At 42.2% G+C, this 27,395-nt stretch overlaps 2 protein-coding genes across 6 annotated transcripts; one reads left to right on the forward strand and one right to left on the reverse strand.

Annotated features, from left to right (window-relative positions):
* The first annotated feature begins 5,442 nt into the window (after positions 1-5,442).
* VSTM5 (V-set and transmembrane domain containing 5) lies at positions 5,443-16,135 on the forward strand. Of its 5 annotated transcripts, none has more exons than XM_068181505.1 (6): positions 5,443-5,738; positions 8,742-9,071; positions 9,171-9,311; positions 9,779-10,040; positions 10,838-12,252; positions 13,757-15,251. In XM_068181505.1, the coding sequence occupies exons 1-4, from the start codon at positions 5,654-5,656 to the stop codon at positions 9,799-9,801; spliced, it is 579 nt and encodes a 192-aa protein (XP_068037606.1). In that variant the 5' UTR covers positions 5,443-5,653; the 3' UTR covers positions 9,802-10,040; positions 10,838-12,252; positions 13,757-15,251. The 5 variants fall into 5 exon arrangements, with proteins under 5 accessions (XP_068037606.1, XP_068037607.1, XP_068037603.1 ...); XM_068181506.1 differs by having other exon boundaries at positions 9,779-9,940; XM_068181502.1 differs by lacking the exon at positions 9,779-10,040 and having other exon boundaries at positions 5,464-5,738; positions 13,757-16,135.
* Positions 14,477-27,095, reverse strand: MED17 (mediator complex subunit 17). Its single transcript, XM_068181500.1, has 12 exons — positions 26,823-27,095; positions 26,366-26,532; positions 25,745-25,964; positions 24,249-24,385; positions 24,066-24,150; positions 22,804-22,956; positions 21,884-22,014; positions 20,642-20,826; positions 19,970-20,107; positions 18,930-19,047; positions 17,567-17,726; positions 14,477-15,609 (listed from the first exon to the last, which is right to left on the reverse strand). The coding sequence occupies exons 1-12, from the start codon at positions 27,052-27,054 to the stop codon at positions 15,404-15,406; spliced, it is 1,932 nt and encodes a 643-aa protein (XP_068037601.1). The 5' UTR covers positions 27,055-27,095; the 3' UTR covers positions 14,477-15,403.
* Positions 27,096-27,395: the final 300 nt, after the last annotated feature.

Consider the following 27,395-nt stretch of genomic DNA (forward strand, 5'->3'; position numbering starts at 1 on the left):
AAAATGGTCAGATGAATCTTCCTTGTGATAAAGACTCCTCTTGTATATTCTTTGTATGGTATAACACTAACCAACAGACAGTAACTTGGGACATTGATGTGAGGTAAAGGGTTGTAGGAATGACTGACCTTCTGTGTCCAAAGTGGAACATAAGTATCTTATTTAATTTGAATTGCATTAATATTTTACTTTATTTTTACCACCACAACACAAGTTGAGTTAATCAGTGACATCAAGACTGGAGGCAGCCTGGGCTGCAGTGATAATGCATTAGTGGAGTTCACATCCCGAGGGATAAAGGTCAGGCAAAGAATAAAATCAGGACCCTGAACTTTAGAAAAAAAACTTCCAATCCTTTGAAGAGTTAGTCAATAGGACATTTGTGCAGGGGCAAGGGAGCAGAAGAGAGTTGAGAGATCTTAAAGGGCATTTTTCATAGAGCATAAAAGTTCTCAATCCCCAGGTATAAGAAATCAGGGAAGGAAGGCAAGAGACCACCATGGCTGAGTTGAGACCTGCTAGAGAAACTAAAGGGCAAGAAGGAAGTGCACAGGCAGTGGAGCAGGAGCAGGTATCTTGGGAAGAGTACAGGGACACTGCTCAGGTGTGTAAAGATATGGTGAGGAAGGCCAAGGAGCAGCTTAGTGAAAGGAAAAGGGGTATTGGCTTTAAATTGGAGGAGATTCAATTTGGATTAGATATAAGGAAGATAAATTTTACAGTGAGGATGGTGAAATACTAGAACAGGTTGCTCAGAGAGGCAGGATAAAGACCACCTCAGAGACTCAAGATAGTAAGGACTTATTTTCTCTGTTTTGATATAAACTTCCTAGGAAAAAAAGCAACTCTGTGCTTTGGTTTCCCAATAAAAGAAGATTGGGATATTCCACTCTCTGTGAATATAAAGTGAGGATGTATTGTCCCAGAAGATATTTACTGCCACAACAGCACCCCATGGGCAAATGTCAGCCACCCCTCCTCAAAGGTGTGCTTTGAGAACTTCCCATTTGAGCAAAGCTGTTTCTAAATGTCTCCCTTCTACTAAGCATCTGTGCATTCTCAGATAAACATTTCTGCATCATCACTTCATTTTTTTCCTCTATTTCCTAACCTGCAAACCCACGGGCCAAACCCACAAGAAAATTTAGGCAGTCTAGATAGCCTAAAAAGTGGATGAGTGCTGACAGACCAGAACTGCGCACTGTCTTTCTCTTACAGCTGTTAATTGATTTGAGGTAAGAAAGGGGCTTTTTGTACTGTGCCTCTGCAGAAAAAATAAAAGGCAAAAAGAGACCAGTGACATGCAAATGCTGATTTGACCAGGTCCTACTTCAGATGCTGAAAAATCCTTTTTCATCTTATACAAATGGAAGGAATGCTTTTACCCACCAAGACCTCACAACAAATGTTCTTCTCACTTCCAGAAGACTAGAATAAGCTAAGCATGGATGATTAACCTCATATGAAAGAGGAGGGGCCAGCAGAATGTTACCTATTTTTTGACTACTCCTGTGCCAGGTGCATGTTTCTTTGCTGGTTTGGAAGCCTGCAGCTCTCTCCTGCTCTCTGCCAGCTGTTTGCCAGCTCACTGCATCATCAACCAAAAACAAGTGAGCAGCCTCTGCAGCCCATCTGACCAGGCAGATGCAATGCCCTGCAGTGGTTGTTAACATTTCTTTGTTTTCTCCTATGGTTTCTTGCAGCATGAAATTTCCTCTAAAGAGCTATCTCAGGTCTATGATCTCTTAGAATATTTAACTCTGGTGGTTTCTATCTTTTCTTCAGCAAAAGACAAGGTCAAGCATTTTATCAAGTCAAAAAAAGACATCAATGCAAAAGGGTGAGAAAAAAAAGAGCAAACCCTCTGTATAAAGCACTTCAATGTTCCCATGCAGCATATTAGAGAGCAAAAGGAGCTTTCTGGCTCCTATCTGGCTGTTGTTGCAATCGTTAATGTGGTTTTGTTCCATTACTAATGGCACCAGAATGAGAAATCAGGCCCTCCAGACAAACTTGAGAGACTGTTGTTTCACATCTGGCAATGAGAAGAAAGGAAAAAAGCACTTAAAATAATTGAAATAAGAAAAGGGAAGACTTAAAACACTGAGCATGTAGCAGTAAAATCTGCAGATGCCTACAGCAGGGTAGGAATGGCAAACTAAATATTTTACAGACCTTGTAAGCCATTCCCAGAGCCTGGTAGTTTAAGGCCATTTTGTAATTAAACAAAGACAACCTAATTTTTTACAGTGTGTATTATATTGCTTGATACATTTATGTTTCCTAGAACTGCTGATTGACAAGCAGAGAAAAATAAAACCAGAAGAGCAGCACTAATGGATGAAAAACCTACAACTTGGAGTGGCATATCATTAGCCTCATCTGAATGTGGTTGAACAGGATTTTAATAAAAAGCTTTGTTAGGAAAATACATCATGAATATGCCAAGGTGAGTAAAATTAAGAATAACACTCCAATCTGGCTTTTCTGTAAAGTTACTCTGAGTTAACTACCAAATCCTGCAGCAGAACCAGGCAGAGTGCATCCCTTCACTTACACCTGGCAGAAACAGTTCCTCCGCTGAAGCCTTGCACCAATGCCCAAGCACCAAAGCCCAGGATGTCCACAGCATCCTCTTCAAACTTCAGCCCAACAGCAGGGCTGTTATCTGCAGATATCTGCTGAAGTTCATCCCCCATTGCCTTTGGGTTGATGAGTGGCAGGCGGGTGCTGGGGGGACTCAGATGGGTCAAGTATCAAGGTTAAATTCAGTAAGATTAGTTGCTAATCAATAATCCAGCCATCACCAGTGCAAGAGGAAATTACTTCAGATTATGCCAGAAGACATTAATAAAAATTGCTTCTCTGGAAGGGTTGTCAACCACTTGAACAGGCTGCCCAGGGAAGTGGTGGAGCCACCATCCTGGAGGTATTTAAAAGACATGTACATGTGGTTCTTATGGGCAAGGTTTAGTGGTGGATTTGGCAGTGCTGGGTTAATTGTTGGCTTGATGACCTCTTCCAGCCAAACTGATTCTATGATTCCTTGAAGCCAAGTGATTCTCTCCATAGTCACTTGCTGATGGGGCTGCACCCCATGGCCTCCAGCACCAGCTGCCACAGTGCAGCTGATATGGCCACACTTCTCCACAGGCTGCAGGCAAGAAGACTGCCCTAAAAATTTCCCCTGCCCCTGCTGCTCCCTTGCCTTGCCAGTGGGCCCCCACCCTGCACAGCTGTCACCCAGCACTGCCATTTCACACTCCAATGCATTTCTCCTTCAGAGAAACCTCCTCCCTTGCAGGGGGGATGTTTGCCACACAGATGGAGGAAGCATTGTTTCCAAGGGACTCTCAGGGAGAGAGCAACTAGCCAGCTTTCAAATAAATATGGTTTATAATAGCTTGATTAAATGCTTTCTTAATGCTGAGCACTTTGTGATATGTATTTCTTGAGGTACACTTAATACTAAAAAAACCTCCAACCTCTAGATATTTTATAATTTTCCCTTTAAAAAGAAGGAATTTAAAAGTTCTTTGCTGTTAATTATTGATGCTGAACACAAACACAGGACTTCTTTTTATCATACGACTGAACATTTGACCTGAGGTAGCCAAAACTGACAAAATTTGAAAGGACCTCCAAGCCTGTATTTCAATTTTGTTACTATCATCTGTCTTTCCAACAGAGTGCATTTATTCAATGCAACCAGTTTGACACATTTAAAATATGCAGGGTTCAATTAATTTTATATGAGAATATAGCTCATAAGTTGTGTTGCCAAAATAGTTCACTGGGCCACAAGCTCAAAAATAATTTAAATAAAGGCTGAAAGAAATAAAAAAGGAAAATTACACACAAGGAAAAGTCACATCACCATGAGACCTTTTTAATGCTCTGAAGAATAAAACAGCCATAAAGTGATGGGATCAGGAAGGAACTTTGTCTGACCGAATCTCTCCCAGGGGAAGCACTACACACTTTTTCATGCGATTACATTTTCAGCAGGGACGCCCAGGCACAATGTTGGCCTGACGCAGCAGAGGGGATTTGGCAAAGCACAGGAGCAGCTCAGACAGATGAGGCGGAAGGGAAGCACTCCATGGCCTGCCTCTGCAAACACACTTGCAGGCAACCCCAGCACCACGGCAGGCTGCAAAACATATGTGAGATCAAACACTTGGGCAGTACATCCTCACTGACCTCTCTTTTCCCTGCCCCTTCATCTGGGTATCATCGCTAAAGCTTCAGGAGATGCACCAGAAGTTGGTGAAGCTGGAGATTTTTTTTTTGCACCTGAACAAAATCTGGGCCCTGAAGTCCATGAAGATTGCACTGTGTCTTGTCAAGGTCTGAATTAAGTCCTGGAAGTCCTCCCTGAGATGTGCATGAAAGAAGCTGTAATGCCATACAGAGCATGGCAGCACAGGATAGCATCACATTTGGTTGAAAAGCCCCAGCAGGAGTGAGTCCCCTGCAGCCGAGCCTTGCACCAGCCTCACTCCTACTCAGCCCCCCATCCAGAGCTGTGCTTAAGTCCTCTGTGGGACTCGCCTGTTCTCACAGCCAGCCAGTACATAAGGAAACCTGCATGTGAAACCTGCATGCAAACCATACAGTGCAGGGGGAAAGTGGCTACTCAGCGCAGGCGGCTCGGGCAGATCGCAGCTGTCCCTCCCGCCTGGATGTTTGTCCTTTCCTCCCACTCACCCTGAGGAGCCTGCGCTGACCAGCACGCTGAAACGTCTCTCTTTAATCCACAATTCTACAAAAGAAAACTTGAGGAGAGGGAAATGCAAGGAAGAGAATGGAAAATCTCCAAAAAGGCTGATGTGGTGTGTAACTCTTTCCCTGGTCAGAGGGGCAGATCTCCTGGGGGTGTATATGGCTTCTGGTAGCCATATACAAATATGCCTCTAAGAAAGGATGAATTTTCAGGATTGGGATGCTCTCATGTTTTCTAATCATGTTTCCCACTATCTCACACTGTCCGGTGCTTCTGAAAGCACAAGGATTGCTGGGGACCTCCTCTGGACGACAATAGAAGGGAGAGAGGAGCACCTAGTGCATATGCCAGGCACAGTGGGATGGAAACCAGGTTCATTTTCCAGCGTGGTCATTTGAAATGATCTCTGGGGACACAGAGATGCTGCTCTCCAGCCCTCCCCCCATCCCTATCTCACCTGCGTCATCACCAGACTTCTTGGAGCAAAAAAGTCAGTTTTAACACCCCGAAGTGAAATTTCCCTTGCGGATGCCAAATCACACTTAAAACCAGCCTCCTCGGCCAGGTGTCCCGATCCCGGGCTCGGCTCCCGGCTCCAGGCTCCGGCCGGGCACGGCAGGGCCGGGCAGGGCTGCGCCCATCGCACTCATTTCCCGGCTGGGCGATGGCCGGCGGCCGGGCAGCGCCTTCGCTTCCTCAGCCAATTGCATCTCCAGCCCGGATGGGAGATCGCGGGGTGTGAGGCGGGGAGCGCCCGGGGGCCGCTGCGGGGGGGAGCTGGGAGCAGCCCCGGCGCCGCGGCTGGAGCGGGAGGAAGAGGAGGGAGAGAAGCCAGGGAGAGGCCTGGGGCGGGCAGCCCCCGGGGTCGGGCCGCGCCGGCCGGCCCAGCCACTTAAATGCAACCCCTGGGGCATCGGCTTCCCGCTGATGAGACCGCTGCGGGGCTCTCGAGGCCGGAGCGTCGTCGTGGGGACCGTCACCCTCTGCCTGGCCGCCGGGTGGGCTCTGCAGAGTAAGTGTCCGGCTCCGTCCCTGCCTCCCCTGCTCCCCTCCCCGGCCCTTTCCTCCAGCTTCTGGCCGCGATGTCCCGGCTCAGCCCCGGCGCCCGGCATCCGCGGGGCGGTGCAGAGCGCCCGCCGACCCCCGCCCGCGGCCAGCGCCCTGCCCAGCCCGTCCGCAACAGGGAGCGGCTGGGGAGGGGACGGGGACGGGACGTACCGAGGCTCAGACAGACGTCCCTACTCTCTCTGACATGGTCAGGGGAGACTTGTTCCCGGTCCTGCTTCTCGGAGGGAGCGGGGGAGCCCAGCGGGACCAGCGCGGCCGCGGGGGGAGCGCCTCACGCCCGCTCCCGGCAGAAGAGACGGCTCCAGCAGCCGCCGTGCCCCCGGTGCTTTTCCAGGGTCCGAGGGGACAAGGCGTGGAGGGGGAAACAACCCGGTTAGTCAGCCTGAGGGGTGTCGGGTCACGCTGAGAAACGCGGCGCTGAGGAGGGAAGGTGGGTTCCCACCTAGCACCCCACGGGGAGTGGAGTGGGGATGGAGCAACACGCAGGGAGCCGTCCGGTCCTCCCGCAGAGGGGCCTGAAGGAGGCTGCTGCCAGCCCCACCCTCGCCTGGGGACCGGGGTGTCAGCGCCGCCAGCGAGTTTGGTTTGGTCACGGCACTCCACCAAGAGAAGTGATGCGCAAGCAGGACACCAAAGGGTGGAGGAACAGCCCGCAGGGTTTCAGAGCCCCCTTTTAGAGCTGTCCCCCAGTTTAGAGCTCCTGCGGGGAGGCCACTCGCTGCCAGCCTTTTTCTTTCCCACTCACTGCCCAGCACTCTGCAGGCCCAGCTGCGTTGCTGCGGCCAGGTCTGGTACGCAGAGCCACACTTGCCACTTTGACTCTTGGCCAGGCAAATACTTTGGCGTAGAGCAGCGTGCCAGGATGGCAAACTCCGTGAGCTCTGAGCAGCTCTTCTCCTGGGTGCGTGTTTTACTGGGTGTGAAGGGGCAGGTTTTGTGAGCAGCAGGGCGCAGTCACTTTGCGTAGGGCGCTGCATGTGGGTGTGATGTTTGCTCTCCGGCCTGGTGCAGCTCTGTTGGATTAGACTGGTTCAGGTGATCTAGGCACACTGCATACTAAAAATATTTTTGAATCGTTAGATGGATACTGCACTGCCTTTTTTTAGCTTTGCATACCAGAGAGGGACAGAACATGTTTGCAAATCATTTAATAGAAAGATTTAAATTATCTCTTTTTTTACGTTTATTTTGCAATTGCATATTCAAAACAAAGCCTCTATAAAAACATGAAAGGGTCACTGAGGGAAGATACTCAGCTCCTGTCAGAAACAGTGGGAAAGGCCTTTAAATAAACACATGGACCAGAAAACAATTGGAACAATTTGCAGCGATTACCAGAGGTTCCCGGCTGTTCTGTTTCTGTATCTGGCACAAACCTCATTTTCACGGCTCTGGTTAGTCTCTCCTGCACACAGGCTGAACAGCAGACCACAGCTCAGCTGAGGACACACTGATCTGCCTGAAAAGCACGATGTTCCTGCAGGGGGACTGGGCGGCGTGAGTGTGGACAATGCTCATGAAAGGGGGAGCCCAGGAGTGTTATCTTGGAAAAAGCTTAGATCCTATTTGGTATCATAGATGAGAGCCTGGGAACTGAACTGGCTTCTTGAGCTCCCCTACCTTACCATGACCAGCAGAGTTAGTGAATTCAGATCCCAAAATACAGTGAAGTCAGGTTGTAATTCACCCATCTCTTCCATTTGTGGTGGCTGTGGAGTTTTGCCCATAGAGGGCTCTTACTTTAAGATTTTTTTTTTAATTTTTTTCCCTTTGAGATTTTTTTCTTTGCCTTTCTTAATCATTCTTATCCCTGAAGACTCTGCAGAACCTCCAGGATCATGCCCAGGTGTCCTACTTTGCACTCATGCAGTGTAGTTGAGGGTCTCATTCTCACTCCCCCACTGGGATACAGACATTTACAGGTCAGCCTTTTTTTGTTTTGCTCTTGCAGTCAGGCTGTTCCCACAGTAAGGGAGTAGAGCAGGTGAGCTGCTCCAAGCCAAACCAGGAAAAGTCATTCAGCCTTACTGTGTGCTTTATCTGCCTTTCATCTGCTTTGATTTTTGTGGGTAGATAACAGAATTTCAGTCTCTAGCCAAGGGTCTCAAATAAGCCATTAATCAAAAGAAAAAAATGTATGCCAGTTAAAACTCCAGTGTTGGTATTCATCCAAATCTTCATGCAGAAACACCAGATGCAAGCAGAAATTATTGCAGTTACACATTAAACTAAGCCATCGGTTCAGTTTCACAGTGTCATGAACAGCTCCGTAATCACATCAGGAGGAAGTAGGTAAGAATTACATATTCTTTTATATGCATTTTTGCCTGGGTATCATCAGGAACATGAAGTCCCTGGCTTGTCATGAAACTGTGTACCTTTGGTTACATGTGCTTTATCTGCACTGGCTTATTAACTGGTCGCCTTTAAGAAGCTGATATTTCCAATGTTGATTACACATCCTGAAAACACGACAAAGGCCTTGCCACGACTCCACATACTTATGCCTACTACAGTTCTTGCTTTTGGGGGATGGTAGGTAATGAATGAGATAGATTACCTTGGACATGGTGACTAAACTTTCCATGTAAATGCAAGATTTTTAAAGGAAGCCAATTACTGATGAACTTTGCTCAGTTTTCAGAAAATGTTATGCTTATCTGAAGTCCCTTTCTGTGTGGGTGTTAAAACATTGAAACACATGCAATTATCTGTCCTCTATGGTGGAAGCGTTTTTGCTATCACAAATTCTAAATGTGTATTTAGTCTTCAGGTATGTTACTGTTATGGAAAGAAGAAAGAAGGTTTTAAAAAGCATAATCTATCCTCTCTTAAAACAGATCACTGAGATAGGTAGGATGAATCACCAGGATCCAGAGGTCCCAACCTGACCTGGACAGGTGCTGCAGCATCCCCTCCAGACTCATCACTCTCCTTTGTCTTTCAGCTCCTGGAGGAGTATCCTTAGTTGTCCCACAACCCAACATCAATGCAACAGTGGCACAAAACATCCTCCTCTCAGTTGAATACTCTTGCCAAGGCGTGGCCACCATTGAGTGGAAGCATGTGTCAAGCTGGGGCACGACGAGCATTGCTGAGTGGAGAAGTGGGAATTATGTCAACATATCTGCAGTCTACAAGGACAGAGTGACTACTTTTGAAAATGGCTCTATACAGCTTCGGAATGTGGGCATGAGAGATGCTGGCTACTATTTTGTCACTGTAATGGAGGAGCATGGAACCAATGCCTATGGCACCATCATAGTCAATGTTTACGGTACAAACTAGACAGGACTTCTCAGCTTTACCCTGTGTTTAAGCATCAATCTGTTTGTAATCAATTTTATAATACTATTTTTTTCCATTTTCTCTACAGAGATTATCTATGAAGATTTGCATTTTGTAGCAGTTCTCTTTGCATTTCTCGCTGCAGTATCTGCCATTCTAATATGCTTCATGTGGCTGTGTAATAAATCTCTGCATCTATTTCAGAAGAAGACAACACACAAACTAACAGGTATTTCTCTAAAAATGTAGTCAGGGTATAGTCTTCAAGCCTGAAATTTGTGCCTAAAATTTGTACCATAAAGGTGCTTAACAGGGACACTAAGAAACAAGACTGAAGGGATCCATTGTCCTGTTCTAACTAGCTGAGGCAACGGAATAACAGGTGTTTAGTTGAAGAGCAGTCCACAGGACATCTGCTTTGTATGTTTCACATTAGAAATAATAAAATACTTCTCAACATTGCTGATTGCAAAACTTAGGGAGAAAAGGCCAGAGCTGCAATAACCCCCCATCAAAGGACAGGAGACAAAGTCAAGAGCTTCAGCTCCTCTCTCAGAGTTCACATCAGCAGGGTGTATCCTAGGGGAAAATATTCAAATAATCCTTGGAAGTGGCCCCCACCTCAGTTCAGTCCTCAGTGGAGGATTGCATCTCCTCTTTTCAAACCCCCTCTTCATCTGTTCACTTTTGATCCAGTTGCAGACTCCAGCGAACACTGAGTAATATTAAAACCTGACACTGAAGACAACAGTCGTGAAAAGCAGGTCAAGGGAACACAAGGGCTACACTGAAGGGACATATTAAAGAAGAAATTTGCAAGCCACTGCCAGGGATATTTGGCCTAGGCAGAAAGACAAGGTGCACATTACGGGCCTGGGATCAAGATCTTAGGCACACCTTTGAAATGGGAGGTTTTCTTTACCACTTCAAATATTTCAGATGTTTACCTCCCTTCTTTGTAAGTGCAGATCCACTTGTGGTTTCTTGCCCTCTAGGTAAAAGGTCTGTATTTCTTCTGTAATAAGTGTTACATTACAACAAGCAGCCTAGCTACCAGTATTTTACTGGACCAACAGAGACACTCAAGCATCCTAAGATTCATGGCCTAGACTTCGTGTCAACTCTGAAAAACCCAATAGAAGAAGAAATTAACTTGGTTTGAGCTGCCTCTTCCTTTCTGTTGCTCACCTACAGCTCTTAAGGGCTGCTGCTGTTTTCATGGTGCATATACCACTCACAAGCTTCTGTAACTACTGAAAACTGTCCTATCATGCCAGAATAGAGGATTTTGTTTAGCTAAAGCCTCTTCCTCCAGCTGAAGCCAATCTTCCCACACAGCTGAACTGAATAGACATATTCATGTAACATTATGGCAGAGTTCAGGAAAGCACAGTTCTAGAAACTTGTGTGATCTTCCAGGAAATGGTCCAAAACGGAGACCTAATTTCTGCCCCAATTCTATCTCAGAAGAGCCCTCCTTTCAGAAGTCATGAAGAGAGATATAGGAACGGTCCCTATGGACTTAGTTTTCTTAGTGCCTTTAGCCTTGTACTGGAAGAAATCGTTGCCAATTTAAAGATTGTGAGAACCTCTTTATCCAGTTAAATATTTTGAAAAGATGTATTTAAAACCTAATTTTAGATGAGCAAGCTTGAGCTAATATAAAAAAGTTAAAAATGTCTCGGCACAGTTAATTTTGGAATGTTGGCCTTCCAATCCATTTGCCAATCAATAACAATATCCTTTCATTTACAGCAAGTACAACAGAAGAGATTGAACTGGACACCATTGAGTGCTAGCCAAGGACTGCATCATAATAAAAACAATTCTACCTCAGGAGAAAGTATTGGCCAAGAAAGCAAGAAAAAAACCTAGAAGGTAAAATGTTTGTGACTACTGCAGAAACATCCTGACTTGCAAAGTAATTAAATCAGCAGTGACTGATGGAGCTGTTTTGACCTGTTAAGTTTTTGGTTCTGCTAGTTAAGGTCAGAGTAAAAAAGAGTATGCTTTCATGCTGAGCATGAACACATTTTTGTGGCTAGCTAATAAAATCTACAGCCTCTACCACTCTTGAAAACAACCAATCTACCAACCAACCAAGCAAGCCTCTAAGATCAACCCATAAAGGAAATTATCATGGTCTTGAAGGACACCTGCATTTTGGATACAGCAAGTCTCCTATTACAGACAGAGTGGTCATTAGCACCCATCAACATAATAAATTAAATATCTAATTACAGTATTACATAAAAAATTAATTGCAAGCATTGAATCCTGTTTATTGCACCTATGCTGCTACTTTTGGGTGTAAGGAACTTCCTGAAGCTCTGAAGACAAATTGCAATTTTTCATGAGACAAAACTGACTTTGAAAGAACGCTGAGCTGGTCAAAGTTCTCCCGCTTGTGTTTCCAGTTGTGTACACTGCCCCAGGATGGATGTTAACACACATTTTATGACATTACTAGAGCAGGTGGTTCTACAAGGAACAGTACAGGCAGACACTAAAGAGGACACTGTCTATGAAGATGAGAGGGGTCAGATAAAATACTGCCACACAACACCAGTGGGGTGGCAAAATACTAAACAGTTTTGTTGTGAAAGATGTCAAGTTCTTTGCAAACTTAACCCAGTGCTGAACAGTCTGAGAAGAAATGTTACAACAGCATTACTTTGAAATATAGTATTTACAAATACAGTTCTAAAATTGCTCTTGTTGAGAAGCCACCTTTGCTTTCCCTATGTTGTAAGAAAACATGAAGTGACACAACTAATGTTTTCTTGAATCTGCATATTGCAATTCTCCACCTGTATATCTGCTGGGTGGAATAACATCTGTGTTTGTCAGTAAGAAAGCAGTAAACTGACTGAGTTCCAATATTGTGTTTTGCTTTTGTAATGAGAATTTTGCAGTGTGAAATAAACTTTGAACTTGGAAGACATCATGGACTAGTCTGCGCCTGCAGATTGCCACATTGCTGTTTGAGTCAAAACTGCTGCTACTGCCTTTCTCACACTTCATCTCACTTGTTTGCAAAACCCTTTTACAGGACAGGCTGACAGAGCTTTGCCTCTGGTCAGGGACTGGGATGCTCAAGTGCAGAGGTACTATGGGCTCCATTTGGAAAAACGTTCAGGGAATTTCTCACCGAGTGCATAACAATGCAGGTAGGTGCCAAACAAGCCAAAGCACCCTGTGCACAAAGCCATCCCATACTGAGTTGGCCATTTGTAGTACAAAGGGCCTCTCTCATTCATAAATTGAGGCACCAGATTCAGCTGTTTGCTCCTTCCTATGTCTAGAACAGATCGAAAAAGGTGAGAAATGAAGTATCACATACAGCACAGACAAGTAACAGTTTATTCCAATTCTCTGCTTTAAACGTATATTGCCCATTTTTGTGTCTTTGAGTGAACTAAGCTTTGACAACAGGGAAACTGTAAGTGCATCTATTTCAATCACCATACTTGAATTACTTGGTAAAGTATAGAATAATGGAAAACATTGTTAAGGGTTCTTTTTGAGCCCTAAATTTTAGACTTTGAATGAATCAGACTTTTAAGGCAAAAAGTATTAAAGCATTTTGAACATGAAGCTAGGTATTAGGCTGAGCTGAATATACAGCAGATGCTCTGCCAGACTTAGAAAGTACAAAAAGTGCAGCTTACACATAAAGTCACTATTATCTGCTAACACTGACCTGAACACTGCAATTGCTAGAGGTAGTCAGGGAATTTATCCAGACATGAATGACCACTCCAGTGCACTGCTGTGATTGCAGAGGTCACACACACATTTAAACCACAATGTTTGAAAGCTGTCAGGAAAGTAGGAAATGAACACCTAAAATTCTTCAGTTTAAAATGTACTACAACAAAAGAAGTTTACAACTAGCACAGGTTTTTCTACCTCTTTCAGCTTGGCTGAAGTCACTGCAACTTCAAGCACCCATCCTTGGCTATTAAACCTGGTGCCAACCTCACTTTTAGGCAGTAATAGCCCATATGAATAGCAGGGACTCGAAGTATTCAGCAAGAACATCCAGTACAGTTAGCCTGTATATAGCTTTCTTTATAGACAATTCCTCACCCAAAAATTTTACCCAAAATTTAACATGCTTACTCTACACAGGTAACATTACTTAAAAAATACTCACAATTTCCTGAAAATTATGTTTGTCGCTATGCATTATTAAGGTCAGTATTTGAGGTAGAGAACATGAGGCTAAACTGTAGCAGTTTCTTGCTACCCTGGAGCATCTAAAGTCTTAGGGAAGGTTGTTACAGTAGAAATTCAGAAAATAACAGCTGTTCTTACTTACTTGTAAACTCCCTGCGGAACAGCAGCAAATTTAATATTTAGAGCATTCTAGATGATCTAAGGGATTAAGACATTTTACTTTTAAACTTGAATTAAAGAGATGTCCAAGTTCACCAGATTGCTTTGGCAATCAATTGAAAAGGTCTTAATAATTCAGTACTGTCATCATTTCATATTCAAAGATGCACTACCAAGTTTCAAGACTATCTCTCTGTTAAACAGATATCTAATCAGTCTGTTTTCCATTAAAATTAGGAATCCCTGTGTATTCAACACCAAAACACAGACTCTCTAGGTCTCTAATATTAAACTTTTTTTTTGATGATATTACTGTTGTTCTTCTTTTTTCAGCTAGACCTAGAAGTCTTGACAAGTGTTTTCATGCTAACATGCAGAGCTTGCGTTCTATAACATAGGATATGTTCTTCTTTTCAGGAGAGAAGTCCTGCAACCATGAGATTGTAACAGCTCCCCGGTGATCTGATTACTTGTTAAGAAGGAACTTGATGAAAAGGGTATTGCTACATGCAGACCAGTTAATTTAGGTTAAAAACAATAAAGTGTAAAGACATGTTCAAGTTTCATAGACTCATCTTCTAATTATTAATAAGAGATTTGTTGTGTTAGCAGGAGTCAGAACAGCCTCATCTAGTCAGATGCACGAACACATGCATCAGGCTGTTGGCTGCACTGTTCACCAAGGAACAACCCCCCCTCTGCCTGTAATCATAGTGTCTGCTGGCACAGCCAAACAGGACCTGGCATCACAGGGGTTACATTAGGCTCAGCCCTGTTTCAAGATCAAGAGACTTATTTTCAACTAGGGCTTTTAATTTTCATCAGTTGTCATGGGTAACACACGAGCACTTGAAAGGAAAACCCTTTCTGTCTCTTAGTTCAGTCACACAGAAGCAAGTACTTCCAGGAACTGAAACAAGATGCTGCGTGCTGGCCAACATCAAGTACAAGAACTGCTTTGGATACCTACTAAGCAGCAGCTGGCTGCTTATTTGCCTACAATTATTCTTTATACTTGAGAATACAACAAAATAACAACTGTCACCATGGAAGTGTGATGCTCAATTCGATCATGTTTATGTGCAAGAAGTTCATATATATACATATAGACAGATACATCATAAGACAACATGGACATGAATATGAACCAGTTTACACAGGTTGCAAAATGACCCTTAGCACTTAAGTACCAAACAAAATGAAAGCTTTGTTGAACACCATACCGTAAGTTTCAAGAATTACAACCAAAACTATAAAAAACTTGACTTTTTTATTTTGAAAGAACTCAAAAGAGCTGATATTCAGGAAGATACTATTATTTCTCTAGATGATAATCATGGAGAATGCAGGAGAGAGACCCAGATACTCAAGCGTGGAGGTTTACTGCATGAGTTACCTCCTTCTATCCAGTCACTATGTCACAATTCACCCACAAACTCAAATTGTCAGAACTTTACAAGCCAAGTAAGACCCTTTCCTCTATATTCTTGTATAAGGTCAAAAAACAAGCAAAGTAGCAGACATGACACAGGCCATCAGAGAAGAAAGACTTTTGCCACAGGCAGTGACTTCGTAACACTCTCAAGTTAAACTGCCAAGTAAACATATTTCTCAAAAATAAAGGGGTCACCCAGAATCACCATCAATGTATAAAAATTCCAACTCAAGAATGCTTCAACTCAAGGACTACCAAATTTAATTTTAAAAACAAAAAATACATTAATTACTCATCTATGTCACTGTGGACAGAGCAAACTTCAAAGATACAGCTGAAAGGAACTTTTACAAAAAACTGTATGTATTTTATATGTCACTGAAAAAAGGTTTTATTACAAATGCCAAAATGGCTATTTCTGTACAGGAAATATATTTGATTTTGCTTTCTTATATTGGCCCACAGCTCCCATTTCCCTTTGCTGCACTGGCATTTATCATTGCACAGAGACACTTCAAAGCCCTCAGAGAGGGGCTGATGCTTCACTAGCAAGGAGTTAAGGCAGCCATGAGAAGTTCCATTTTATACACAAAGTTACGCCCTTCCATTTTATTCCACTGCACTTCCTTGAATGGTCCCCGGAGATGATTCCATTTGCTGTCCTGCAGGACATCTCCCTTGGGGAGATCCTTGCACTGGCTCCGTGGAAACTGAACCATGACCTTGCTGCCGCTTTCCGGACCATTACGGACTGTGGGGAAAGGAGAGTTCAATGAGCATTTTTACACTGTATGAATTCCTCATACTAAATATTCTTCCTTGTGTATTCTATACTTTACTCCTACTCAATTCCCAGCATGCTGAAAGCAAACAAGGGAAATTCTCTTCCTTTCTTTTTCAAAGCTTTTTCTCTGGATTTTCCCTCTCATTTCCCACTTCCATATGATTTTGTTGCTTTCACACTGCAGGTTCTTGGTTAGATCAAGACAGAGAAACTTTTAATAAACCCCAAAATGTACACCTTACAAATGCTTTTTTTTTTCCCCATTGATGCCAGGAAGGGCAAAGGCTTCATTACTCATTCTTTCTTAGGATGTATTCCCCACTATTCCGTTGAAAAATGTATTGTTTCTAGTAGATTTATCTCAAACAGAGAGGATCTAAGTCATTAGGCAGTTACTTTTCATCACAAAATTCTGTGAGATTGGTGGAGGGGTGGTGCTGCTTCATTGGCTTGGATGGGTTTCTGTGTTTTCATGTTGGGGAGTGGTGTGTGTTGACTTTTTAAATAAATAGTTAGAGAAGTACCACCTAGCTTTTCCTCCCATCTACCAAGCTAACCTTCTATAAAGAGATAACTATCAGGCTGATTGAACATAATTTCTCTTTCATAAATTAATGCCAACTACTTCTCATCACCACGTTCTCCATAGTATGTTTGGAGAATTCTTCTGAGACTATTTTTTTCCAACTCATCTTCCCAATAATTGCAACTAGGCTGATCAGACTGTAGTTCCCCAAGTTTCCCTTCCTGAATACAGGATGTAACATTTGTCTTCCTCCAGTCCTTAGGAGCCCTTCTTGGGCCTGGCCTTTTAAAGATGATCAAGAGTGGCCTTGCAGTGACATCAATCATCTCCCTCAGCAGTCATGGATCTATATCCCACCTGATCCCATGAACTTGTGTATGTCTAAGTCTGTTCAAAGGTTCTCCAACCTGGTCTTCCACTACTGAGGCTGAATCTTTGCTCCAAAATTTCCCATGGGTCTCACAGATCCATTTCTGAAGGCCAGTCTTGAGACCAAAGAAGGTACTGAGTACCTTGGCCTCCTCCATGTCCTGTGCCACCAGGTACTCTCTCTGTTTAACAGCAGTCCCACATTTTCCCTAATCTTTCCTTTGCTGCTGACATATCTGTTGAAGCTCTTCTTGCTGCCCTGTACATACCCCACCAGATTCCTATCCTATCCTTAGCTTTCCTACCCTTACCAATGCATGCTTGGATAGTCTCTCTCTATCCCTCCCAGGACAACTACTTATAATCTCTTGGAGCTTCCTTCCTATGTCATGAGTTCAGCCATGGGCTCCTTGTTCATACACACAGGTCTTCTGTCACCTTTGCACAACTTCCTGAACATTAGGAAGACCATTCTTGAGCTTGAAAGAGGTGACCCTTGAAAACATCAATCAAACAGCACTCCTGGACCCCTCTTCTTTCCATCCCATAGGATCATATCCCATAGGATTCTTTCAAAAAGATCCCTAAAGAGACCAAAACTGTTCTCCCTAAGTTTGGAGTTGTGATCCTGTTGTTTATCTTGTTCCCTTCTCTAAGGATCCTGACAGTTTCTGTGATCTCTTTTTTCTATGCTAATAATAATACATATAATTAATGATATATAATTATATAAACAAATATTTATATAATGTTTATCAAAATAATATATTTAAATAATGTATTAATACAATACATATTATAGAATACATATACTTTTCCATGGTAACTGTAAGAAATATTTTCAAGCCTGTGTAAATTAAATCAGGTTTACATTAAGTGGCTTCCTGGGCAAGGTGCTGATTCTATTTAGATGTCAATTCCATACACAAAAGAGATAGTCTCTAGACTTTTAAAGCATAGTATCAATTTATAGCAAAATATTCTACAAACACTCTCAGAAAGACTTCTGTTTGCAAGAGGGAACAGTACCTGAAATGGCATAGTCTCCATTTGGTGATGCTACAGTTATTGCTGATGCATTGCCAATGCTCTCCACCGGCCCCAGACCAACGTGATTACTGAAACTCAGCACGTGCCATCCCATAACTTTTGCAAGCTGCTGAACTGCATGTACTTGGTGCTGTGACATCTGAAACGTAACAAGAGGTTTGTTTTCTGTTCACTATTTGCAGACCATAGAAAGATTAGCGTATGCAGTTTAGCAAGCCTGCTTTCTGTACAATAGTTACTTATAGAAGTGACTTTAAGTTCTCTACTTTCAGAGGAACTTTTTTTAATATGATGGTAGAGCTTTGTGTCATTTGAATTTAGACTAGTTCCTCCACAGAAGAAAAGATCACTCTATTATGCAGTTAAATGAATTTTTCATAGGTATATGCGCTTAGCCATTTTATTTAAATGCTGCTATCGATTTTCAAAAATCTTTATTTAGGTCTCAAAAAATTAGTTTGCAAACAATTCTGTCTTTAAATAGAAACAAGACTTCTGCTGTAAAATATATAAAAATATGAGAAAGAATTAGCAGAGAAAATTAGGAAAAAGAAGTTGAGGTGTTCACATGCATGATTATCTCCATTAATGCTCAAGTGTAAGCACTGAGCTCTAACAGCTTAGGAGTTTAAATGCTACTGTTTTCCTGTGTCATGACTTAACCCTTGTAACAAGGAATTATCCAGCACTATTCAGCAGTTCTCTGTGAACAAGTCTGACAACACTTGAGCAAAAAGACACGACCTCAGCAGAATCTGTTTCAACTTGTTTTCTGTGTCGTGGAGTTTTATGTAACTGCAACAGGCCAACCACTGTTATTAAAGACCTGTATTTTGACTATTTATAATGCATGGTGGGGAGATTGCTACTTCTGAATAAAACCAGCAGGCTGTTCTAAGCAATTAAGAAAACAGTTCATTCAAGTATCAGCTGATTTAGTAACGATAGATGCAAAGTGAGCATTAGCAGACAATGCTGAAATGACAGTAATTAAGGGTTCATTAAGAACTTAGCTACAGTAAGTTTCATATATAGAATACTTTATTGTCTGCTATGATTACCACCAACTTGTTTCTCCCAAAATGAGCAACATAAAGAAATGCATTTTAAATTGGAGGGAAAAATTATTATGACTACTGACCCTAGTAAAAAATGGCAATATATTTTAGTAACAATTGGTGAAAACTCTACACAAACACAGTGAAAATTCAGTCATCCAGATTCTCATCTTCACTACCTTAATTTGAACTTTTTAATATTTTCTACATAGATGAAAGCGAGATTCTAGCTTCTTCTGTTTCCCAAACATCACGAGAAAGGGAAGAACAACATATGAGTCTACCTGAGATAAAAGGAAATCCTGCAGTTCTTGCTCCTGATGCGACAATGTAATAACTCTTCCATCTCTATGCACAACTCTTATTTGTTCAACTCCAATGTTCAGCTGTAGTTGAATGGATCTTTGAAGACAAGATCCATATTTATTAAAAAAGCATTAAAACACTTAAGAAAATAGGAAACTAAGAACCCAAAATCACACCCAATCATTGACAAGAATCCCTAAGACAGATGGTGCAAAGCCCACAGAATGGGACAGCAACTCCAAACATTCCAGTTTCATCAGTCACCACAACAGCTCCCTCTATATGGCAGGTGATATATTTGTTCAGGACAAGGGAGCCTTGCAGCTCCCTGCCTGCCCCTGTGCCCGTTTCCTTCCAGTTGTGCAGGGGGAAATGGTGTGTTCTATGCTACAGACAAGACTTGGGCAGCTTACGTGCTCCAAGACTGGAAATGTACCAACGACTGCAGGTTGCCCCTGTGGTTGACACTGTGATCACAGCCAGAGAGCACTGCTCTAAAAAACCACTGCTGATACATTAATGACTGCTGGTCAGTCTGCAGGCATTTATTTCTGGAACATCACATCCTGTATTTTGATAACAACGTGTGTAACTATTGCATGAACTACATGAGTTCCACATTTCAGTAGCTATGCAACCAAGCTAGGACTGAGCACTGATGAGTCTTCCATGACCAGACTGGAAGTTTAGAATCCAGCACCATCAAATGATACTTTGTATTCAGTCATCTCTAACCAAAATAAATCCCCCACTAAGTGTCCAATCTCAAATTTCTTCTTTGAAAGGAAATGGTAGTAATTAAAGATGTACTAAACATCTTCATTAACGGATAAAATGGGTGAAGTTTTCTTAAGGTGACTGTTCACCCCACAGTCAACTCAGAAAAACAAACACAGACAAATAATGGGCTCCTACTTGTCTGTCTGAAGAGAATCTAAACCTTTAAAGCACAATGTGAATACATGCTGCCTTTGCTTCATGCTTCTACAACTAACAGGACATGCATTCTTATACTTACTTGCATATCTGCTCATATCCTTGAGAAGTTATTAGAACTTTAACACTGGATTCATAAACATCATTGATATTGGACCAGTGAGCCTGAATCTGAGGATCCTCAATACGACTCGCCAGACTGTCAATGGTTCGAGCAGTTCTAGAAGATAAAACCATATTCCACACACAATAATCCAGGCAGTTTGAGCTGTCATCTTGCTCACAGGATGCAAGGAAGTTATTACATTTAGCAGAAACATGTGGATCAAAATTCCATTTGAGCACTGTTCTGGTGCTAATGAAGTACACTTGTACTTCATTAATTTCAATGTACATTCTGTACATTGTTCATACATTCTGCAGCAGTATTGAAGTGGCATTATTCACTATCAGCTACTGCACTGCAAAGAATACTAAAAAGGCTTTATGCACTTTGAGATTAGTAGGGACAATTATCAGCAGATTATGTCGCAACTGTCACAGAGATCTCAAAGAAATCTGGTATTTTTTTCTTTTTACTAGCTGAATGTTATTTTCTCATATTTCTTCATAATTTTTGGTTCTTAGTACTTACAAAAAAAGACTGTATTAACCATGAAGGAAATAGCAGCTAGTTTTAAGAACACTTAAAATAGATCAATTATATTCTATGTAATGGTACATGTTACTGTAACAAGAGTATCTTGTGACCCACCTTCGTCTCAAAAATATATGCTTTGCCTGTTTTATGATCTTTTCCAGAAGTCCTTCATTCGACTGTAAAGAACTGATTTCATTTTTATCAAAAGCCTGGGGCCCTGCAAGTCTCATTCTCTTATGGCCAAAAGGTGCACTAGCTGGATGTGGCATCACTGTTGAGCTCAGGGTTTGCTTGTGACACTGCAACAACCAACATATGTTATAAAAGGAAGGGACCAAATAATGTGTCTGCAAGAAATAACATGTATCCTACAATATGTTGCTTCACATCATATTTTTGAGTGTACATACTTTCAAAATGTACACCTTTTTAACTTTATCAATCTGACAGCACTTTAAAGACAGTTCTTCATACTTTGCTTCCTCCATTTATATATGTCTTTCAAACCTTATAGAAGGTAATTTAAAAAGAAAAAAGAGCTAGCTAACAAAAATTTGGTACCATGGCAGTAGCTCCTACTATATAAGTCTTCTTTATATACATCTATGGAGACAGAAAGAATGGTCACTTAAAAATAAAGGAAGCATTTTAGATGAAAAAAGCTGAAGTACAAAAGGTTTTAGCAATATTTCCACAGTAAAGAAAGGAAATCCACAGGAAAGGTGGGCACCAAGCCAACGCTTCATGAACCCTAAATCTGTGTTTAAAATACTGGACTGTTCCACATGACTGCATGACTTGCAGAGCCATGCTCTAAGGAGGTGAACACTCTCTGGAACATGGTTTCAATTCCACTTAGAGATGCAAAACTGTGCTTCTTTCCTGAAGAGACACAACCTCAACTTTGTACCCCAGGTTCTGCTAGATTATTCAAGAATCTAAAATGCTAAAGCAGAGAAGTGGACATTCAAATAAACAAAGCTATTATGACAATTGACTGTTCCTTCATGAGGATATGACTGACCAGATACTTGCTGACAGTGCTTGGTAAGTACTATTAGACAACAAAAAAAGGCAGAACTGGTGAACTCTACTGGAAAAGCTTTGCGTGGCTTTTCTGAAGTGAGCAGCCAGGTCTGAGGTTAAGTAAAGAACTAGCATTCCATGAAAGCATTAACTGGAACTCCCAATCCACCCACACCCAGGCCAACCCAAGCAGTAGGCTGCCTTCCACAAATGGATGGAGAAGGACTGGCCTCTAGTGGCACTCGGCTGTTATTCCAGTGCCACACACTGGGCAGAAGGCTGAACAAAAAGCCCAAAAATTCTTCACTACTTCAGCCAAAGATGCAGTACCTCTCTGATAAGTTGATGCAAATTATGTTCCAGAACATAGAGATGATCCTCTGGATTCTGTTTTTCAGAAGCAGCCTTTTGTGACTTTTTATCATTGGAAGAGTGACACAGAGAAATAGACAACTGCAAACCTGTACAAAGCAGATGGAAAAAAAAAAGATTTTAAAAGAGTGAGCATAGACAATTTTCAAGGTTGCTACTGAGAACTGCTTTTCTTCATGTTTTATACTCAGTAGTTTAACAACAGCTATTCACTGTATCAGAGAAAAATCAAAGAATGATGGTGGAGAGCACAGCAACAAAGGCAAATAAAACTTGATATTCACTGAAGTGTTGTCAACTGAGAACTGACCAGGTGCATTTCGCATCAACTTCTATCCCACAAAAACTCAATGCCACACAAAAAGAAGTCCCCAGGACCCCATTCCTTTCTCAAAGAAGGAGTGATTAACCATCACACACATTTTAAGCAATCCAGAAACATCTTCTTTGCATGATACAATCAGTTGTGTACCCCTTGTGAGAACAGAGAATTCACCACTGACTCTGAGCCACCTTTATGCTGTTTAATTACCCTCACTGAAGAGCATTTGCTTTTGTTCTTCTGAGGAGCCATAAACTCAAGTCTTAAATTTCTTCTTACATGCAATCCAGGAGCAATGACTTATGCTCAGCTCCAAACTGCCACATGCACATGGCATTACAGCTGACAGTTTTAAGTGCTGCTGACAAAAAACATAACCACAAAGGGAAAGAGTATATTAGAAACTACTGTACAATAGCTGAAATTCTGTTTTTCAAAACCTTCGAAAATCAAGGAGTTTGTTTTTCCTTTTGTAAGGACAGAGCATTAAAAAAGGTGACATCAATCAGTATTTAAGGAAATAATTGTAGGTTAAGAGTCTTAAAAAGATTCCTACCTGGGAAAGGCTGGGAGATTATCTGATTTTTCACTACAATGTGAGGAATCTGTGATTTAATTTGAACAGCTTCTCGTGACAGCTGGGCAAAAATTTCTTTACATAGAAGAACGTTCTGTGCAGTCTCCAGCTTTGTCTGCCAGTGTGCAGAACCTGAAAAGTATAAATCAATGTTTGCAGGAGGAAAGAGCAAAGAGAAGGCACCTTTTTGTTCAGATGCCAGATACTATGCAGTAGCCACGTGTGATCACTAAAGCAGTCAGTGCCTTATACCCAAATTGAGTATTATCGGAATTTTATCTCAGTTAAGCAAGCACTTTAAGGTAAAACTAAAACTAATTTTGATTCAATTTTACATATATGTGTATTGTGAAGTGCAACACCTTCATGGAACAGTATATTACACTCCCAGGCCTTTTGTGAAGCCTCTCTTTATGAACCTCTTTCCATAAGTTCTGGTTTACTTTCAATGATACTTCTGGTTTTATTAAATTCACTCTATGATGAACTATCCAGTAATGTTCAGTGCATGTATGTGCTTTCACAGGGTTTACAGGCCCAAAATTCTTGGGAGATTCTGGAGTGAGTAAGCACACAAGCTGTATAATACCATATGAAATACCCCATATTATAGCACTCTATGTTCAGGACAAGCACCAGCAGCTATATCACAGACAACTGTGAAATAAAGCCCTGCCACTTTATTTCTAACTTTACAGAGTAAAGGATGGCTTTTTAATCCAAAAGTTTACAACTTCACATACTGGCACACATTAAATGAATCAATGTACTATCTGCCAGGTGAGCTGTTGGTAATTAACACACAGACCATCAGCAGAATTTCAGATCCAGATAAAACATGAGCAACAGACACAAATGATGCATTTTGGGCAGAGTAAGAGTGAACAATCATTAGTTCAGCTGAATTAATGGGATGTAACTGACTGAAACACAACACCTTGATTTGATTTCAGTTATGGGCTCAAACTTTTAATGTCTAACAAAAGAAGCTCCAGAATACTCAAAATACAACCCTAATAATTTTGTTTCAGAACTTAATAAACACATATGAAAAACTGAAGGAGCGTGCTTTGAAAGCATAACTTCTAAAGCCCAAGCAGCACCCAAACAGAATATTTCAGTTTAAATAAGGGAAATCTTATTCACTCTTCTTCCCAGCTATATGCTGAAATTTTAAAACAAGGATCATATCCAAACTCATTCCTTGAGAACATACTCATAAAACAACATATAAGCTGTACCTGGTTTTGATTTTGGCAAGGGTCTTTTAAAGAGATTGACTGTCCCGAGGTCACCAATGTCTGGTGCCTGTTTTTGAATAGAAACCTAGGCAAGAGAGAACAGTATTTAATGTTTGTTCTCTGTTACAAGCATACAAATCTGAAACAAAACTCCCCTAAGTTATTACGGTTTCTCTGACAAACCTTGATGTATGCTGATCCCTCTAAATCACTTGGAATTTGAACATCCAAAGGACAGTAATCCTCAGGTATCTTTTTATCCAGGTCAATGTCAGTGTTCTTTATCACCTCAAATGTGCCATGATGAAGAAAAAGGGAGCCTGAGTAAAGAAAGACAAAGACATACACAATAAATATTAAGCACCCTCTGCAAATAAAAAAGCTCCTATTTCTGTTTTGGAAGAATATGTATTTCTGAGTCTCCAAATCTTCAGAGCTGCACTTGACTCACATTTCTTAATGACTTCTTAAAAAAACCCAGGTAAACTAGAAAGCTCATGCCACTGTACCAGCATGTCAATCCTCCACTGTGCAATGTGTAATATTTTACAGTAAGTTAACACAGAGTATTTAATAATTATGGGAGGAAGCCAAGAGTTTTTTGAAATTGAGTCATTAGGTGCAAGGAAAGCAAAAAAAAAAAAAAAAGTTAAAAAAGGCAAAAAGTAAATGTGTGAAGTTTTGCAAGCAGGTAGTTAAAGGTACAACACCCTTACTGATTTAAAAGAATTCTGATGATGTTTGCCTAGAAATCTTAGAACTATGACCATGTTTTGACTAGAAAAGAAAACTCTATAGCCAATGATTCAGGGACTTATAAAAGCAGATACCCACATCTGTCCTAGTTGCACACCTTTTTTCATCCAGGGCACAGTTCACCTAGTCCAGGGTAAATCAACTAAAAACGATACATAGCCTGGGGTACATTGACAGCTTTTTCATGAACAAATCTCGTTTTGTCCTTCCCCTCCCTCACCAATGACAACAGGAACCCAACACATCCAGGCCTCATGCCTGCTTTGTACCTACATCCTCTGTTCTGTGTGATTCTGTACTCACTTTGTCACTCCATAGCGGCCTCTAGAACCCTGGGCTGCTCACCCCCCTTAAATGTAATCCTTGAATTAAGGCATATTCTCAGCATCATTTCTCAACTGTGGGAATAACAGGTATAATAATCTACCTTCAACATCACTCTTTAGTCACATGGTTTAGTTTTACCTGGTATGAATTCTGGGAAGCAGGGAGTTAGACATCATAAGTCTTTTAACTTGAGCCCTTCTAGCTTGAGATATTGTAGGATTTTCTGATCCTCGACTAAAAAAAATGTAACCAACTCTTCACTTTTTTTTAATGCTTTACACACCAAACTAATTGATAAAAGCCAAGGATTTACAAAGCCTGCCTGTCAACTGATCAACTACATTGCAAATGCAGTATTGTTTTTGTGAGCAAATTCTTAGTAAAATACTAAAGTTAACCTTTAAAATTACTTTCTGGATTGAAGATGCCAAGATATTTTTCCTGATGCTAAAACAAGAGTTCTCCCTTTATAAACCTTTCTCATAAATAAATTCACATTGAAATTATTTATTAAGATATATTCCATCTCTTTTTTCAGTTACAAAAAGACAATTTCATAAAATATCTCTTCTTGTGAAAAAGATCCTACTGTTTACCTGCACTTCTGTAGCTCAGATCGCCAAGAATTTTATCTCCCACTTTTCTCAGCTTCCAGTGTTGTCTCAGTCTTAGCAGTTCAGAGTTGAAGTCTCTTTGTCGCTTATTTTCTTGATTTTCAGCAACTGATTTGGATAATCTTTCTGCACCTTTCAACAGGATCTGAGCTGCTCCAGCTAATGACTTCTTTTTTGAAATCAGCTGTAGAAACTGAGGATTCTAGTACCAAAAACAACAACAAGATACTTGCACTTTAATTCACAAAATATTATTCTTATCATTTATTATGAATAATTTTAATTTATTTATTATTAGTGGAAACTAACTGACAGTAATTGGTAAGTTGTTTTTGTGGATGTCCAGTAATTCATTCAGAATTACTTTCATACCACCATTATACAGTTGGAAGTAGCATTTTGACTTAGAGCTTTAGCAAAGAGGCTTCTGAAATTGGCCTGAACTCACAATCCCAGCCTTACTCTGACCCTCAAAGCACGGCACTAGCACATCAAAAGGAACATTTTGATAAACTCTGTACTGATCACATGTGAAAAAAAAATCCACTGGAATAAAATCATTAGCATCAAGCCACACAAAGTGCTCAAGTAGGTACAACATACTTGTTTTGGAGGAAGGGGATCCTGCCCGACTGGATCCAGAGTCATGAACTTTTTATCCTTCACTATGCTAAGAACGTCATACAGCACACACATCTCAGTCAAAGCACTTCTTAAGTTGTTCCTCACTGAATCCCAAGGCCAGAGGGATGGCTGGAACTTTACCAACCCTAAAAATAAAACAAAGGAAGAAAAAACAAAGGGCTTTAAAAAGGTACGCGTAAGGCTGATTTTTGAACCACAGAGAGATCATAACGGCACGAAATCCAACACGACATGAAACCTGCTGTCCTTTCCCGCTACAATTCCCAGGGGCTGGGTCACGAACGCTGTGACCAGCCCCTGGGGGAAGGCAGGCCAGGCCCAAGCACCCGCGGAGCCGCAGGCCGGCACCGCCACAGCGCGGCGGGCCTCCACAGCTGCATCCCGGCGGGAGGGCTCGGGCCCGGGCCCTTCTCACCTTCCTCATCCTCCGTCTCGCCCGGCTCGGCCCAGGGGCGGCCCGCCGAGCCCGGCTCGTCCTCCTCGGAGCCGGAGCCCTGGCTGAAGTCGATGCGCTGCGCCAGGCGCGCCAGGTTCTGGGACATAGAGAGCGGCTGGAGGTAGGTCTCGCTGCCATCCAGCCCCACCTCCTGCACCTGCTTCTCGCACGCCGACTCGATGCTGATGCGCACGGCCGGCACGCCCGCCATCTTGGAGCGACCCCCGCCCGCACCCGGCAGGGGGCGGGCCCGCGAGGGGGCGGGGCCAGCGCCGGCTGGCTCGGGCGTTTCCGGAGGCGCTCGCGAGGGAACGGGACCCGCGCCGGGCGGGCTCGGCCATTTTCGGAGAGCGGTCGGAACGAGGCGGGGCCGGCGCCGAGTGGGCTCGGCTGTCTCCGGAGGCACTCGCGAGGGGGCGGGGCCAGCGCAGTCGAGCAGACGGTGCCGAGCGCCGAAGCTCGGAGGCGGTGCCGGTTTTGTTGTACGGTCTTATTTTTGACCAGAAGTTGGTTTCATGTCCCTTTTTAAAGATAATTTAATCTCTAGTTCCC

Source organism: Anomalospiza imberbis, chromosome 2, assembly GCF_031753505.1.
Source record: "Anomalospiza imberbis isolate Cuckoo-Finch-1a 21T00152 chromosome 2, ASM3175350v1, whole genome shotgun sequence".
Taxonomy (NCBI): domain Eukaryota; kingdom Metazoa; phylum Chordata; class Aves; order Passeriformes; family Viduidae; genus Anomalospiza; species Anomalospiza imberbis.